We start from the raw sequence: 15,148 nt of genomic DNA, 5'->3' as shown, positions 1-15,148 counted from the left end.
TTTTGCACTCGGCCGCCTGGCGAACGGTCGCGAACCCGCGAACCCATCCGTCGATCTATTCGATTCTGCCGATCCTGGGGATTATGCATCTATTAATCTATATTCCTTGTTCCAAAAATATATGCATACAACGCGATCCTAACCTAATAAACAATTATGCAACAATTTAATTCGGTCATTCTTTTAATTAACCCGGGCGCACATGGTTTCTATTGCAATAAATACCAGGTTATGTTGGTCACCATCGATTGATAAGCTTATATTTTATGGATGTTAAATAACCTTGATCGATATGTCCTATTCTCGGATAATGTAAAAGTAGTATATTTTAATACTAACTCTGACATGTAATGATATATAATTGTGCATTTCGCGTGCATGGTAAAATAAATTTAAAAAAGCAAGGTTTTAAATAAACGATACCATTTACACTTTGGGTACTTAATTGTTACATAAATTGTTAAGCTTCAACGAGATTGGTTGCAAGGTTAATAAGGTTACCAATATTACTAACAATAAGTACGATTTAAGTAGTGCGCTAACCAATAATGACGTTTTCTATTTTAGGCAATGAATATTGCGAGAGGAATGGGGCCAACTTTAGGTAGAATAAATCACCTAAGAGAACGCTTATTCTCTCCTAAAAATTTATTGTACACAAATATCGGGATATCGGTTTCTCTTTCTGGCATAGGCGACGTTGTGGAGCAACACTATGAAATATTAAAGGTATTCCTTAACTGCAGGCTTTCTCGTCAAATTTATTACGATCCTATCATTACTTGTTTTATCCTGTGATTCTTTAGGGCGAATGGGACAAATGGTGCTCCACCAGAACAAGAAATATGTCTGTGTCCGGCATGTCTATCGGGATAGTTTGTCATTACTGGTATAATTTTCTAGATACTAGAATGGCTGGACGCACCATTGGTATAGTTCTAAAAAAAGTGATTGTAGATCAACTGATTTGCTCGCCTCTTTGTATAAGCACGTTTTTTTTAACACTGGCCTTATTGGAGAACAACAGTTTAGCAGAATTTAAGGATGAAATTAGAAGGAAGGCGCATAAACTATATGTAGCCGAATGGGTCATATGGCCTCCAGCACAAGTCATTAACTTTTATTTCCTTCCCACGCGATACAGAGTCTTTTACGATAGTATGATATCTCTCGGTTATGACGTGTATACCAGCCATGTGAAATACAATATCCAAACAGCTAATAGATAATGTTATTTTACTTAGCGAGATAGTTTACAAAATTACAAATACAATTTAGGTAACAAATGAAATAGAACTTTGCTTCGTCAGTTCCCTGAAAACTTCCCTTGCTACGTACGTGCATTGTATGTATATTTATTAAGCTATGAAGTAGAATAATTTTATAAAATTATGCAAATGCAAATTGCGTAAAATATAAGATATAAAACGTACAAATAAATAAACGGACAAAACGCCAATCACTTTCAGCTCAATTTTAATCGAGTTGGGAATAGTTCTTAAAAAAATTGTAAAAAAATGTTATTTTACACAATAATCTTTGAAATACATGTGTATTTTTTTATTTCTTATCATGTTTTATTGTAAAAAAAAAAGCATAATAAACATCTATTTACTTATTTAATTAATCTTTTCTTCAATTTGGCCTACGATATATAAAGTTTGCTTCGTACATGTTAATACTGCTAATATATTTGATTTTTATGTACGAGAATAGTATTCACAGACAATTTTTTAAAACATTCCATCGTGAATGCCGATAGGTACCAACACAGCTATAAAGAGCAACAAATTGCGTGCTACTAGTTTCCAATCATTCGGTACTGCATAGGGTGCCAAAACGCGCGTCAATCTATGAATCTAGAAGATAGAATCTCCATAAGAACAAATAATTTTTGTTCTATAACTGTCATTAAAATTACAATTTTTATTTCCCGTTAATGTAAGAAATAATCTGTTTTACTTACTTCATGACTGGCACAGATAAAAATGAACGACGTAACCAACAGATTCAATACTGGGAATCTAGGTAATAGTACAAGTACTCCGTGCGAATCTGCCGCCAACCATATATGACCTTGCGCCACCAAAGTTTCCAAACTTATTCTACCCAATCCAGCTAAAAGTGCAGAGTGTTTCCCCCGTAATGCCAATGACGCGTTTCGGAGAGCGATGTATCCTATAATCTAACAACAAGTAACATTGATAATGAAATAGTAATAAAAAAAAGTTAATAAATGAGAAATTTTTATAAAGTTGATAAGAGAAATGTGATAAAAGAATAAGTAATAATAAAGAAATTATAGTAATTTACCGGGATAAACGCGACGTAAGAATGAATTTCCTCGCACTCTGATACAGAATGACACAGAATCGTAAAAGTAGTATACGCTATTAAGGAGACCAGTGCCAGTACGGAAGATAAGGCGGTGCCAGGAATGTGATCTATTCTCTGAAGAGCGACAAGAGCAGCTCCGAAAGTCAAGCCCCAGACTACGCTGTATCTGTCCACTCTCCAACGAGACCACCATTCGCGGATGTCGTCATCAGTCGTCACGAATAATGCTTTCCAGGGTCTCGTGACAAAAACTTTTTCAAAAAACACCTGCGCTGATAAAACGCGTTATATTTTGCAATTACAAAAAAAAAAAAGTATTCTCCAATAGAAGTTGCTTATTACCTCCGACATGTATAGTATAGTAATTATCGATACGAGACCCAAGAGTTTTAGAGCGAAATACAGCAAGGCTCTCGGTCCGTATTCTGCCAAACTTCCAGAATATATTCTGGGTGGTAACCAAGCTAGAAAGTAAATCACTAGAAACCAGAACGACACCAACGGTACGAAATGATAAAATTGATACGGCCTGTTCATGCAAAGGCACAAGGATACTGTCAACAAGTTTAATCTAAACATGACCTGAAACACAGCAAACAGATTGATTCTAGGTGAAAATGCTATTATTTAATGATTTAAATTTATGCATCATGAAACTCTTTTCTAATACTTACTCTGGCAAATCTGACAAGAGACACGTCGCCAGTTTGCCAAAAGTAATAAAAGTGTCCATATCCAGACAGGAATAAGTAGGCAGAATTAATTAATCTTAAATACATGTAGATCGGCAAGACATTTTTGGCACCGGTGACATGGTAGATGAGTACAACTGCTTGCATTAAACCTCTCCATTCGTCCGTTTGTTCTCTGTTTAACACTCTCGGCCCTCTTTCGCGATCCTCGGTGAAAAATAATCCAAGAGCTAAGATATAGCCGAGTGGTAGCCAAAAACTGAACTCACTGTAATACTTATTCTCCTTCATGAAAAAGTTTGTTCTACGAGTGATGCAAGAAAACAAATAATTATTAAAGCTATTGCAATATAAAGACAAAATTACAAATCTCGTCAAGCGATTACTTACCTGTCACACAGGTAAAAATATGCTAATATAATAGAAAAGAGGGCCAGTGATGTAACGAGAGTATAGAAATCTTGTATCTCCGGCTGCTTAACTTGAATGACCTCCGAAGTACTTGCTTCTTCCATATCTTGTACTTCTTCGGTGGTAACGTGAGAATAGGACACCTCGGAACGATATTTGCACAATTTTCTGTACAGCCATACTCCTCCACCTATTGTTAAACTGAATATAATAAAAGAGCATTAGAAATCTTGCAATCTCTCTATCTCTCTCTCTAAAAGCGCATTAGAAATTAAATACAATACTTAATTACAATAATGCAAGCGCAGACAGACTTAACAATTGTAGAGTGGTTGCCGACTCGGGATAACTGCAACAACTGCCATCATCGAAATTCATATGATCGTTGCAGTATGTATTTAATAGTATTTGAACTTTATGACGAAGTGACAATGGACTCGCCAAATAACCATCTGGACTTTGTTCAAGAACACCCATACCAACTAATTTACTGCTTTGCCATATACGAGCCTCACTATGAGACAATATCTGTGTGTGGTGATTACAGAATATTTATCTTTTGCCTTTTACACACACACGCGCACACACATTTAGGTAAATACATATATCATGTTACCTTCTCGGCTGCTTTATTGCACAAGTTAATCTGTTTGTTGTCTAAACTCAACAATTGTACAGGCAGTCTTTCCTTGAGCACAGGATCTTGTAAGAGCCATAGAAATTGAGATCCCTTCTTAGCCAAAAAGTCTATTGGCTGTACCAATCGAATCAAACCTGTATTGTATTCCGAATAAAGCTGCGTATCGCTGTTATTGTTTGCAAGAATTGCAGCTGCAGCAGAGCCAGTGACAATTACGCTAGGTGCATCTGTTTTCTACAACATCAAAGATATATAATATATAAATTTTAGTATTTGTTCCTCCAATTTTGTTCATTTCTTTACGTACATATTTATTTACTGTATGATATATAATGTGTGCACATTACCATCCAGCCTCTAAGGTCTGCTATCATAGAATTATCGAGTCGAGGTCTCCACAAAAATTGTACGTTTAATTTAAGTTGTCCGTCGTTGAAACCCAAGTCGGAGTTTTCTGGCAGCTCTGTGAGATCGGATGCTTTGCCATCAATCATAAATTGCGAAACGAAAGATTTATATAATTGCCTTATTCTAGCATCGCCAGCAAATACAAAATGATTATGGTGGCCCATGAAAGCTAGATATCTCATACATCTTCTGCTGTCTCTGTAAAGTTAAATGAATCTTTTTGATATAAAAGTTAATCTCTCTCTCTCTTTCTCTCTGAAGTAAATTATAAAAATAATAATCTTACGTTTGTGTATAATGGTGCATCATGCATCCGTATGGTTGCCATTCTTTGTCTCCTTTGTATCTGCCTTCTGTCAATAACCATTTGCAAGAATCGCTACCTGTAGAAATGATCAGTAATAATCTATTTGTGCCAATAATCAAATTATTTACATTATCAGAATTAAAAAATAAAAGATGCGCGAAATATAACATTGCAAGATTATCTTTCAATAATAAATTTTATTGTTTATTGGTTATAGTTTATTTGGATAGAAGTTTCCAGTATGTAGGTATACATTGCATACATACCATAAATAAGATGTATGACACCATGATATATAATAAAACAGATAACAAGCACAGTAGCTAATTTCTTTGCACTTGTTATTGTTATAAGACTAATAAAATGTTCTGCCGATGTCATGAAGGGATTCGATATCGCGGATTACATTGACACTGCAAAATAAAATTAATTTTTTTTTTAGCAACCTAGCAAAATAATTTCTGCATAAAAGTACATCGTAATCTTTTACTAGTTCGATTAATTCGATTAATTTGTTTCGAAAAGAAAAGGGCCGGCCGAGTTAGTATAGTGCACGTGCACCGTGAGTGATTCTTCGAGTGCAAACGCGATTGCGCGTGCAGCAGCGTGCACTTGCACTCGCAATACTCGCATTCGTCGATTCGAGAATCGAGACTGATCGAGACGGCCAGGACGGGACACCGAGCTAAAACTGCGTTGTAAAATCATTCGTTTTGCGCTTCAGCGCGTTTGCCGTGCGTTTAGCGCAGAGGCTGAAGCGGGCTGAACGGCTGAAGGCTCCAGAAGGCTCTCGCGAGAGACTAGATGATAGTCTATCGTTGTGAAAATCGCGCGGTCGATATAGCGTTCGTTTTGAGGACGGAAAGTGCCGTCGGGAGTCGGGAAGTGTAAAAGCATTTCGCGTCTATCCCTATGCATATATCGCCCAAGCCCAAGCTGTCCAAGTGGCCAAGGTGCAAGACGCGCAAGACGCAACATCGCGGGCTGATCGGGCATCGGGTTGATCGCTGATCGGATTCGGGCGTCGGGCCGTCGGGACGCGTCGCTGATTGGCGGCCGCGCGCTTTCGTGACATTTGCGATTCGACGTCCGCCTCGTCTACCTCGACCTCGGTCCGCCTTTACCGTTGCAGTAGTTGCATAGGTTGTGCGTAGGTCATATGATTCTGTCAGTAGTGTCAGTCTGAGCTGTCTGAGTCAGTCTCACACGCGAAATTGACAAATTGTCAGGGTGCGCAAATTGTCATCCCTGTGACACTTGTCAGCGATCATCGAGCACGTATACGTATGCGAGTGGGTGCGAACGGCAGAACACGCGTCAGTTAACAACGTCGGTCCTACGTGCTCCGAGAAAAAATGTCACTTTTTGGAGTAGGCAATCCCTTTTCTACGCAAGTAGGACAAAAGATCGGTGAGTGCGCTGACTGAATCTTATTCATATTTGTCGCGTCATCGCTTGTCGTTTATCTTTTATCGTTTCGCCGAGATATTAGAAATCGGTCTCTCGGTCAGTGAGGTCAGTCTCGGGCTTGACGACAATTTCCAACTACGTAATCGAAATCGCGCGAAATTTACTTTTTATCTTGATGGATTTATTTAATTACGACCGATATAGCGCCTAGCGTGCATCATCAGATAGCTCTGAATAGCGGGATCTGTACTACGCTCGCAGCGAGTCTTCAGGGTTTCTCTTGTCTGCTTTCAGAGTCTGCTACAGATGGTAGCTTACCCAGCGAAAATTGGACGCTTAACATGGAGATATGTGATATTATAAACGAAACCGAGGATGGGCCGAAAGACGCTATTAAAGCTATCAAACGCAGACTCAATCAGGCGGCGGGCAAAAATTATACCATAGTCATGTATACGCTTACCGTTAGTATTACAGACTGTAATGATACATCGCTTATATAGCTTATATAGAATTATATCCAATAAGGCGAAATGCGTATCTAGTTTTTTGCTTTACAAATAATCTCATCAAATAATTTGACGCGTCAGCCACATGTATCTTTGTTACGATTGAACATAATAAGCAAGTGCTTTGATCAAGTGCCTGCATTTCAGAGTTTCGACCTTTACAAGTTCAGACAATTTACACCATTAGTGTCAATTGAATTAGCCGTTGTATATTATTATTGTTTATTATTTATGACAAGTGCGACAATCTCTCTCTTGTGTTTTTGATCAACGTACTGTGAATACCGCGATATAATAATCTTTATGTGACAATACAAATTGTTGCGACGATGAGCATATTTATGTTCATTAATTCAATTTAACTTAATACAAGTAGCTACACGAATGTCATTTGTATGTAATAGGTGTTGGAGACATGTGTGAAGAATTGTGGAAAACGTTTTCATGCTCTTGCTTGTTCGAGAGAGTTTGTGCAAGATCTAGTAAAATTAATCGGTCCCAAAAATGAACCACCTACAGCAGTTCAAGAGAAAGTTTTAAGTTTAATCCAAACTTGGGCAGATACATTCCGTCATCAGCCGCACACTCAAGGCGTTGTGCAGGTTTATCAAGAATTAAAGATAAAGGGCATACAGTTCCCGATGACCGATCTGGATGCTATGGCCCCAATTATCACCCCAGAAAGAGTGAGACGCTAGATACCTTTTTAGACAAAACCACGCCTCCTAAAACCGTTCTATCTTTAAAAATAATTTTTTCTTTTTTTCCAATGTTTTTATAGAGTGTACCTGAAACGGAGCAAATTCCAGCGAGCCTCGCTACGAGTGAGCAGCCTGCGTCTTTGGGAACGCAAAACTTACCTTCTCAAACGTCGCAGTCTATTGGTCAGTTAACTCAATTGAGCGAACAACAATTGGCCAAATTACAAAGTGAACTTGATGTTGTTCAAGGAAATATGCGCGTATTATCGGAAATGTTGGCGTACTTTACAAGTCCAGACCAAAGTAGCAAGCAACAACCAGATTCTGCGGATCTTGAATTATTGAACGTAGGAATCTTATATATATCTTTTGTCTCTCATAAATTTACTTATTTATAAAATTTTGTCTTGTTTTCGTTCACATGTATTTTTTCTTTATTTTGTAGAATTTCTTTTGCAAATTCCAGTATATAAATTGTACGTCTTAAAATGTGTAAATGATTATTTTGCAGGAGCTTCATTCGACATGTAAGGCAATGCAAGAGCGTGTCGTCGATTTGATCGGTAAATTGGCTCACGATGAAATGACAGCTGAATTATTACGCATTAATGACGAATTAAACAATCTGTTTCTTCGTTATACGCGTTATACGAAGAATAAAATGCAAGTACCGGCAAGTGCTATATTAGCTCAGACGATTGCGCATCCACCGAATGCTGAATTGACTCCAACTCTTACTAAACGAGAAGCGGAATCACTTATAGATTTATCTGACGATGTGGATAATTTGACAAAGCGGATGAGTGAACTCGGTAAGCCAAACTTATATAAATCTAATGTAGAATTGTACATAATGCAAGATTGATACTATTTTGTTGTATTTTAAATAATAGATGCCGCTGAAGCTGTAGCACCACACGACAAAACCACACGACAAAAGGAAAAAAAAGAAGGGGATAGTGATGAATTTGATATGTTTGCGCAATCGCGTAATGCAACGTACGAAACAACAAAAAATAGGTATATTAGATGATTAAAATTTCGTCGTTTGTAATAACAGGAGATCATTAAAATTATTTCAATAGAGTAATCTTTATGTGGCTCACAATTAGTAAAAGATATGCACAGGCTATGATATATTTTCTTTCAATTTTAATTATTTGGAAACTAATCACGTCAGAAATTTCCTTCGATATATATTTATTTCAATATATGTTTATAGAGACTAATTTTATTCAATAATATTTCAAGATTTTTTTTTTTTTTTTTTTTCAAATTACAGCGGCAGCAAGTATGAGGATAATTTGGAGCAGGTGAAAGGAGGGAGTCTAAGCACGGCAATTCTCAACCGCAATAATCCTAAATTACCTCAACAGACCACTACTAGTGCTAGTGTGCGTAACATCATCTCTTTCTTAAACTAATTATTAGGAAAAACTGGTCATTACTCATTCGCAATCTTTTCTTACAAACACATTTTTCTGAAATACTCCTTTCTATAACCACAAAGTATAATTGAACACAAACATTCGATTTCTATGATTCATCTTGATGCTAATTTTAAACACTGCATGCGCTAATGCTCTATGTAAATTAATGTTGTCGATGTTACCAATATCTCCAATATTTCACATTTAGTTACATACATGTGACTAAAAGGTCTCAAGGTATAGTAATCTCCTTACTAAATCGTGCTTATGCGCATTAAATGTTCGTTATCACAATTGCACATCGCTTCTAAAGGCATGAAAGTTGTTAATTTTGATTATGTTACTGTTGGATTTTATTTGCGTCAATTGCGCATTATAACATATCGTTTGTATTTTTTTTTGTCGTTTCGTTCAATGTTTGTGTTTGTTTTTATATACTCAGCCGAACATGGAATCTGAATTCAATGAAATGGCAGCCTGGTTAGATCGCACAGTAAGTATATTCATGTACAGGCTTAAATCAATTTTATAAATATTCGTTAGCGAGCAAATCTTCAAAATCATAACGCATAAGTTTAAGAAATTACGAGTTGGTGTTAAAAAAAAAAATTTTTTTTTTACAAGAATGTCAGTGTCGAACAACCGTTTGCTTGTTGTATTGCAGCCTGGAGGGCCTGGAGGGCCTGGAGGACAAGGGGATCAAGAATCCTTGACATCGTCAGAATTTGAGCGCTTCTTAGCGGAACGTGCAGCCGCGGCTGAAGCTTTACCAACACTCCCTACAGCCACAACAACTGCCACCTCGACGTCTTCGACTACCGGTAACCAGAACATTCAGCGCCAAATTAACAAAGATCAAGACAAATCTTTATTCGCTCTTTAAGTACCTTAAAACTGTCTGTTGTAAAAATGGGAGGTTAAATTTATTACGGGACTGCCGTGTTACTTTAAACGGCACGTGCCTACGATTTTTCCCTCCGATTAAATCACGCCCCCGATATCGTCGACAATTTAAACCATGGATTTGTATTTTTAACATAAGGGGCTGAAATAGGATAGAAACACAAAGACGAGAGAGGAAAAAGTACACACATGAAAAATGCTTTGTGCTTGTACGTACTTAATATAAGGTAACTGATCCTATGCAATCACGTTTGAGATATCGTTTCAGTTACAAAATTGTGGTCATATACACACGTAATGTAGATAAGTTGCTTTAAAGTTGTTCTACGAATCATTATAATTGTCTATCACGTAATAATAGCATGTTAAGGATTAGTTAACATCTGTACATAGACGATAATGCGTCCACGGAAATAATCCAGATTATATCGCAACAGGTTTTTTATTACGAATAAATTTTGTCTCAAAGTCGCGAATCGAGCGTGAAATCGCAATTAGATGAAATTTTCGGATTAATATATGGATATCTGGACGAATATCCAATTGAATAATCGATCTTATCTACATATTGACAAACTATTTTTCTATGTTGAAGTAAATTTTGTCTCAGCTGTTTGACATTCTACATATATACAGAGATACATTTTACAGATTTATTATTATTTTTACTATTGTAATTCCTACTATCGTAGAGACTTTGTAGGAGACTTTACTATTGTAGATTAATATAAATTAGTAGCGCATGAATTTATTATTACTGCTATTATTACTGCAGTTTACGTGTAATAATATTATAAATGAGTAATATATTCTGAAATTATTATAAACGCAGCAGTAACATTGGTGATTTAGAGATTCTTTGACATCCTGTGTTTACAGCTCCGAGGAAGGATGAAAAAAAAACTTTTTTTTTTTTTTTTTTTAAACTTAATTCCTTAGGATTTTATCGATTGCCCTAACATTTAGTACTGTATACTTCCTATCTTGATACGTTTGCTTTTTACTGTATTTATGCATACTTAATGCAAATAGATGGCTAAAGAAACAAGTACACCTGCGGTGCCTATATTAACTGAACTTGCAGTTAATAAGGAGTTAATCTGTACTCTTCACTTACGCAGAGAATAAAACTGTGCATCACAACCAACGTTTCTTTCACGTTTCTATGTTTTTCTGTCTCTCCGCACTACGTTTTCAAATGTCAAACTTACAATTTGCATTATCTTGAAAACAACCGGGTGTGCAACGCTTTTAACTCTCTCTCTCTTTCTCTCTCTCAACTCATTAAAAATGTAAAAATTAAAAAACACAAGTAGCGAGAATGATTTTTATAGGGGGTTTGCAGAAATGGGAGAAAAATGTTTCCTCTACCTTACCACATAGACAGCAGCAGGTAGGATCGCCAGCATTGACGACCGATTGACGACGAGTATCGATAAATTTTGAGTCTGAGTTTGAGGAGACTTTGGAGCAAGAGTATCCCCTTCCATTAGTTTTTCGTCTCCCACTCCCACTTCTTTGGTCGCGTGGTCGTGGACGTCGTGGTTAGTGCGGTTCATCGTCATGAGCTGCGCTGATCAGCGATTTCGTAACTTTCGTTAAGTCTACGGTACGGTCGTGTCGTGGTGGTGAGACTGGTCAGACTCTGGTGAGCTGTGATCTGTGATCTGTGATGAGCGCCGAGCGGTGGTAAGCCGGGGGAATATCGCCGGGCCTCAGCTTCAAGTTCAGCATCGCTTTTACTTCGCTATCGGCATATTCGGCAGTTTGTTGCACCCGGCAACGATTCGCTCGTGAACACGCGGCAGGCGTGACGATTGATCGCGCGGATGATCTGGCATTGCGCTCGCGTAAAGAGGCTTCCGCGCTTATCTGAGGACGAGGATCATGTATACCGTGTCAAAGGGACCTAGCAAGATCGTAGCGAAAACTCGACGAGGTACTAAATTTGGATTTCTCAAATGTCCGATGCCGCCCGGCCCTGCAGACGACGGTCGTGGGTGGTCTAGGCCTAGAGTCTAGTTCTAGAAAATCTAGACCATCAGCATCGGTGGACTGCTCTAGAACTCGCGAATATTTAAATTCTCGCTTTTTGCAGGGATCAGTCAGAATCTCGAAAGATTGGAAACTCTTCGCGATCTGACGAGGAAGACCGACATTGAAGACGACCACGAGATCACCCGGTGAGAAAGAGAAAGAGAGAGAGAGAGGGGGGGGGAGGAGAAAAGATGATCTAACCCCTTTCTCGACGCCGCTTTTTCACGTTACTCCTTCTCCTTCGTCGCCTCCACCTCCGCCGCCTCCGCCTCCGTCACCGCCGCCGCTGCCGCCGCCGTTGCTTTCGACATTACGCAATTCATCATAATTCGTCCCGCAAAATCGTCAAAACTATTAACATAACTCATCGTTTGATGTCATATTGATGCGTGTCATTGAAACTCTTAATGGAGCATGTCTAATGAAACGCGATGCAAATATCTATTGAAACTGATTTTGCCTAATATTTCCTGCGACAAATAATCTTGTTCCTTAACATTCCACCGCGTATTGCGTAAGATTGCATTTGTGTAACAACGCGTGACGAAAAACAACTATTTTGCTTACTATTACTATTGTCTGCAATAAGGCTTCTATACTCACATATATTTCACGCTCGCAGTCATGTACCAAAGCCGGTGTTCCATATGAATGGGAAATCTAAGTTCATCTCGCAGCGACATCAGATGCAAGAAGTTATCACGCCACAGCACGAGGAACTTATCAAATTTATTTACGAATGTAGGTAGAAAAGCATTCTGCACACGTGTGAAATAAAGCGTATAGAATTAGTCTGGTATCAAGGTATGAAAGGCGTTGAATGCAAAAACCATAAATTTTGCCAAGTATGAAAGAGGCTGAGAACGTGAAACTTTAGTCGAAGAAAAAGTCACAGATATCGTATATCCTGTGTGCTTATGAATTTTTTCCAATGTTGAGCAAAATTAATTATTTTTATTTGTTTATTATTTTTAACAGCATGGAATCAAGTTAATACGCGGCAAAGAAGCGAATGTTGCGATGGCACAGAATGTGCAGAACTTTGCAGTAAGTAGCGATATATACGACAAACTAAAGTTATTCTAATATGCCCTTCTGCATATCTCGACATATATGTGGAATGCTTAAACTTTAAACAATGGGGCTACCCCGCGTTCCCCTACTATGATTACTTGTGCATTGACACACACACATACACGCGCGCGTATTCTCGTACCCATTATTTATATTTATTAAAAAAGAAAGACATTCTAGGTCATAATTTAATGTTTTGTTTACTAGGTCCTAAGGATTCTATAGTATATTACAATGACGGTGAACCAAATGATAATCTTCAAGGTAAGCGCGACGTTATTCCTATTTGCAACTATATATTAGATTAAAATCAAATTGATATCCCAAGAGTAATTCATTAGTTTTTTAAAAGAATTAATATAACCTTATATCACCTACTGTAATTGATTGTACAAAATAAATGGCAAAACATAAATAAATTGTTGCAGACTTTAAACCGTTTGATTTGGAATCTTGGTGGGGCAAACGATTGTTTAACAATATCACCAAGTCACTCTGAGATATTGTGTATTCGAAAAGCTAAGATAATTGTTCCTCGTTGAGAACTTGTACTACCGGTGGAAAATAATTTGGCAGCCCAAATAAGTGCTACGCAAATTAACCGATATATCGCCGAATATCGCGTCTTAAGAAATCGTCATATGAAATCTGACCAAGTTTGAAAATTGGTAAGACAGTGTTAATATAAATCTTAGATGTGAATTCTATACAGGTATCGGCAAGTACCTGTCAAATTACCAGTTAAAATATCACCCGATGAACGTACATAACATTGTATGTATATATGTAATAGATAAAACGCGCGTCCTCTACGTGATCACATCACATCACATCGTCACATGTGATAAAGCGATATAAGTCAGTACATCTGCGTATGTACATACACGCGTACGCATATAGTAGCAATTAAATACCGTTAATAATCCAAATGGTTTAATAACGATTGTTTATATTGCATTTGTTAATGAGTCATGTTTCTACAAAATATTGATACTTGTTTATTGTTGCTCTATTGTTAGAATTGCTCAATTTTCATAAGAATACGGTGCAGAATATGGTTCAACGTTTTTATATAGAAGCTTTGAAACAACAGCGCAGCAAAGTTTCGCGAAACTTTCGGTAGACAATAAGTGGAATGACGGAAGATACGCGCGAATATGTAAACCCAGTCGTTAAAAGATTCCTGATCAAGACTTCTGGTTAAGTTTTAAACGTACATCGAAGAATCGAGGGCGCGTAACCCAGTATATGTACCAAATGCGTACCAAATACCAAAATAGGGCTAACATAAGTACGAGCAAAAGATCCAAACCTGTGCGGTATGAATCCTGCGTGAGGTTGATGAATTTTTTATCTTAGAAAATGTTGTATATATTGCATGCAATAATCGCGTGAGTGCGTGACATAATGTTGCGGGTATTTGTTACGACGATTTGTGTTTGACTTTTACGTAAGCGCGAAGATTTAGTATAAATTTGTAGACTGATAATATGTAAGAGAATTGTCATATTGTTACTTGTCGAGTTGCAGCTCGCACTCGGTGATGCAATATCTGTTGCGGAGCTCGCTCATCGAATTGTTATATTATGGCAAGTTAAATTGTTTCTTCCTCGCATTGTTACGTATCTGTCGGAGTCTTCGATTAGCGACAATTTAAATGCCACAATATTACGCGTCTGACAAAGCGCAGTTCGTGAGAGTAGTCGTCATGTAGTGTGAAATAAAATTCAGTCATGTGCAGCTGAATTTTACACGATCATGAATAAATTACGTCTTTATACGTACAACAACATTTCTCAGGTTGTATTTTATTTCTATCGCTCTCTTATAACGCACGTACTAATTATAGTACAAATATTGAAACAATTATAATTATAGAGAAAAAATATAGCATTATATCCCAATTTTTCTATTTAATTGTACAATCGTGATATATAATTTTATTTCTTTTAATATTATAATTATAAATGGAATATAATATACATATGTAGTTATAAAGTTTTATTTCATATTAATTAATATTATAATATTTTCAGATATTTAGATGTAGTGCGTACATAACGAGATATATATCGTTTCATCATATTACATATCAGATAAATACAACATTTTTATCTCGCGCAATAATACTTTAAATTCGCAATAATGTTATAACCAATTTATTTTTTCATTACTCTTCTATTCGTTATGCATGCAATTTTCGTAAGCGCATGATGCGCAAACATTTGAGCCCATGAAAATCTTATCGTAAGTCGCCATATTGGCCGCGTTCAGCAGACCAAACTGCTG

The 15,148-nt window shown here is 37.2% G+C and overlaps 4 protein-coding genes across 11 annotated transcripts; 3 read left to right on the top strand and 1 right to left on the bottom strand.

Moving 5' to 3' along the window:
• Window positions 1–82: 82 nt before the first annotated feature.
• Window positions 83–1,474, top strand: LOC139813978 (mpv17-like protein 2). Of its 3 annotated transcripts, none has more exons than XM_071779895.1 (3): window positions 83–228; window positions 568–729; window positions 807–1,474. In XM_071779895.1, the coding sequence occupies exons 1-3, from the start codon at window positions 157–159 to the stop codon at window positions 1,227–1,229; spliced, it is 657 nt and encodes a 218-aa protein (XP_071635996.1). In that variant the 5' UTR covers window positions 83–156; the 3' UTR covers window positions 1,230–1,474. The 3 variants fall into 3 exon arrangements, with proteins under 3 accessions (XP_071635996.1, XP_071635998.1, XP_071635997.1); XM_071779897.1 differs by having other exon boundaries at window positions 121–496; XM_071779896.1 differs by having other exon boundaries at window positions 123–487.
• On the bottom strand, window positions 1,220–5,384 carry LOC139813974 (N-acetylneuraminate (7)9-O-acetyltransferase). Of its 3 annotated transcripts, XM_071779886.1 has the most exons (12): window positions 5,286–5,384; window positions 5,062–5,208; window positions 4,775–4,871; window positions 4,428–4,686; window positions 4,057–4,314; window positions 3,733–3,968; window positions 3,420–3,641; window positions 3,012–3,333; window positions 2,680–2,919; window positions 2,314–2,604; window positions 1,967–2,185; window positions 1,220–1,859 (listed from the first exon to the last, which is right to left on the bottom strand). In XM_071779886.1, exons 2-12 carry the CDS (start codon window positions 5,174–5,176, stop codon window positions 1,734–1,736), a joined length of 2,385 nt encoding a protein of 794 aa, XP_071635987.1. In that variant the 5' UTR covers window positions 5,177–5,208; window positions 5,286–5,384; the 3' UTR covers window positions 1,220–1,733. The 3 variants fall into 3 exon arrangements, with proteins under 3 accessions (XP_071635987.1, XP_071635988.1, XP_071635989.1); XM_071779887.1 differs by having other exon boundaries at window positions 1,220–1,873; window positions 5,062–5,384; XM_071779888.1 differs by having other exon boundaries at window positions 2,314–2,609; window positions 2,680–2,801; window positions 3,115–3,333; window positions 5,062–5,384.
• Window positions 5,385–5,520: 136 nt separating this feature from the next.
• Window positions 5,521–10,895, top strand: LOC139813977 (TOM1-like protein 2). Of its 4 annotated transcripts, none has more exons than XM_071779891.1 (9): window positions 5,521–6,205; window positions 6,500–6,669; window positions 7,119–7,400; window positions 7,496–7,762; window positions 7,927–8,227; window positions 8,309–8,435; window positions 8,698–8,809; window positions 9,288–9,338; window positions 9,519–10,895. In XM_071779891.1, exons 1-9 carry the CDS (start codon window positions 6,151–6,153, stop codon window positions 9,726–9,728), a joined length of 1,575 nt encoding a protein of 524 aa, XP_071635992.1. In that variant the 5' UTR covers window positions 5,521–6,150; the 3' UTR covers window positions 9,729–10,895. The 4 variants fall into 4 exon arrangements, with proteins under 4 accessions (XP_071635992.1, XP_071635991.1, XP_071635995.1 ...); XM_071779890.1 differs by having other exon boundaries at window positions 9,510–10,895; XM_071779894.1 differs by lacking the exon at window positions 9,288–9,338 and having other exon boundaries at window positions 8,698–8,807; window positions 9,517–10,895.
• A 378-nt stretch (window positions 10,896–11,273) lies between these two features.
• Window positions 11,274–14,651, top strand: LOC139813979 (MAPK regulated corepressor interacting protein 2). Its single transcript, XM_071779898.1, has 6 exons — window positions 11,274–11,687; window positions 11,847–11,931; window positions 12,408–12,526; window positions 12,764–12,832; window positions 13,067–13,123; window positions 13,288–14,651. The coding sequence occupies exons 1-6, from the start codon at window positions 11,636–11,638 to the stop codon at window positions 13,356–13,358; spliced, it is 453 nt and encodes a 150-aa protein (XP_071635999.1). The 5' UTR covers window positions 11,274–11,635; the 3' UTR covers window positions 13,359–14,651.
• Window positions 14,652–15,148: the final 497 nt, after the last annotated feature.

The sequence above is a fragment of the Temnothorax longispinosus genome, chromosome 5 (genome assembly GCF_030848805.1).
Source record: "Temnothorax longispinosus isolate EJ_2023e chromosome 5, Tlon_JGU_v1, whole genome shotgun sequence".
NCBI lineage: Eukaryota > Metazoa > Arthropoda > Insecta > Hymenoptera > Formicidae > Temnothorax > Temnothorax longispinosus.
Note: the sequence above shows the minus strand (reverse complement) of the source record. Positions and strands in the feature narration are given on the sequence as shown.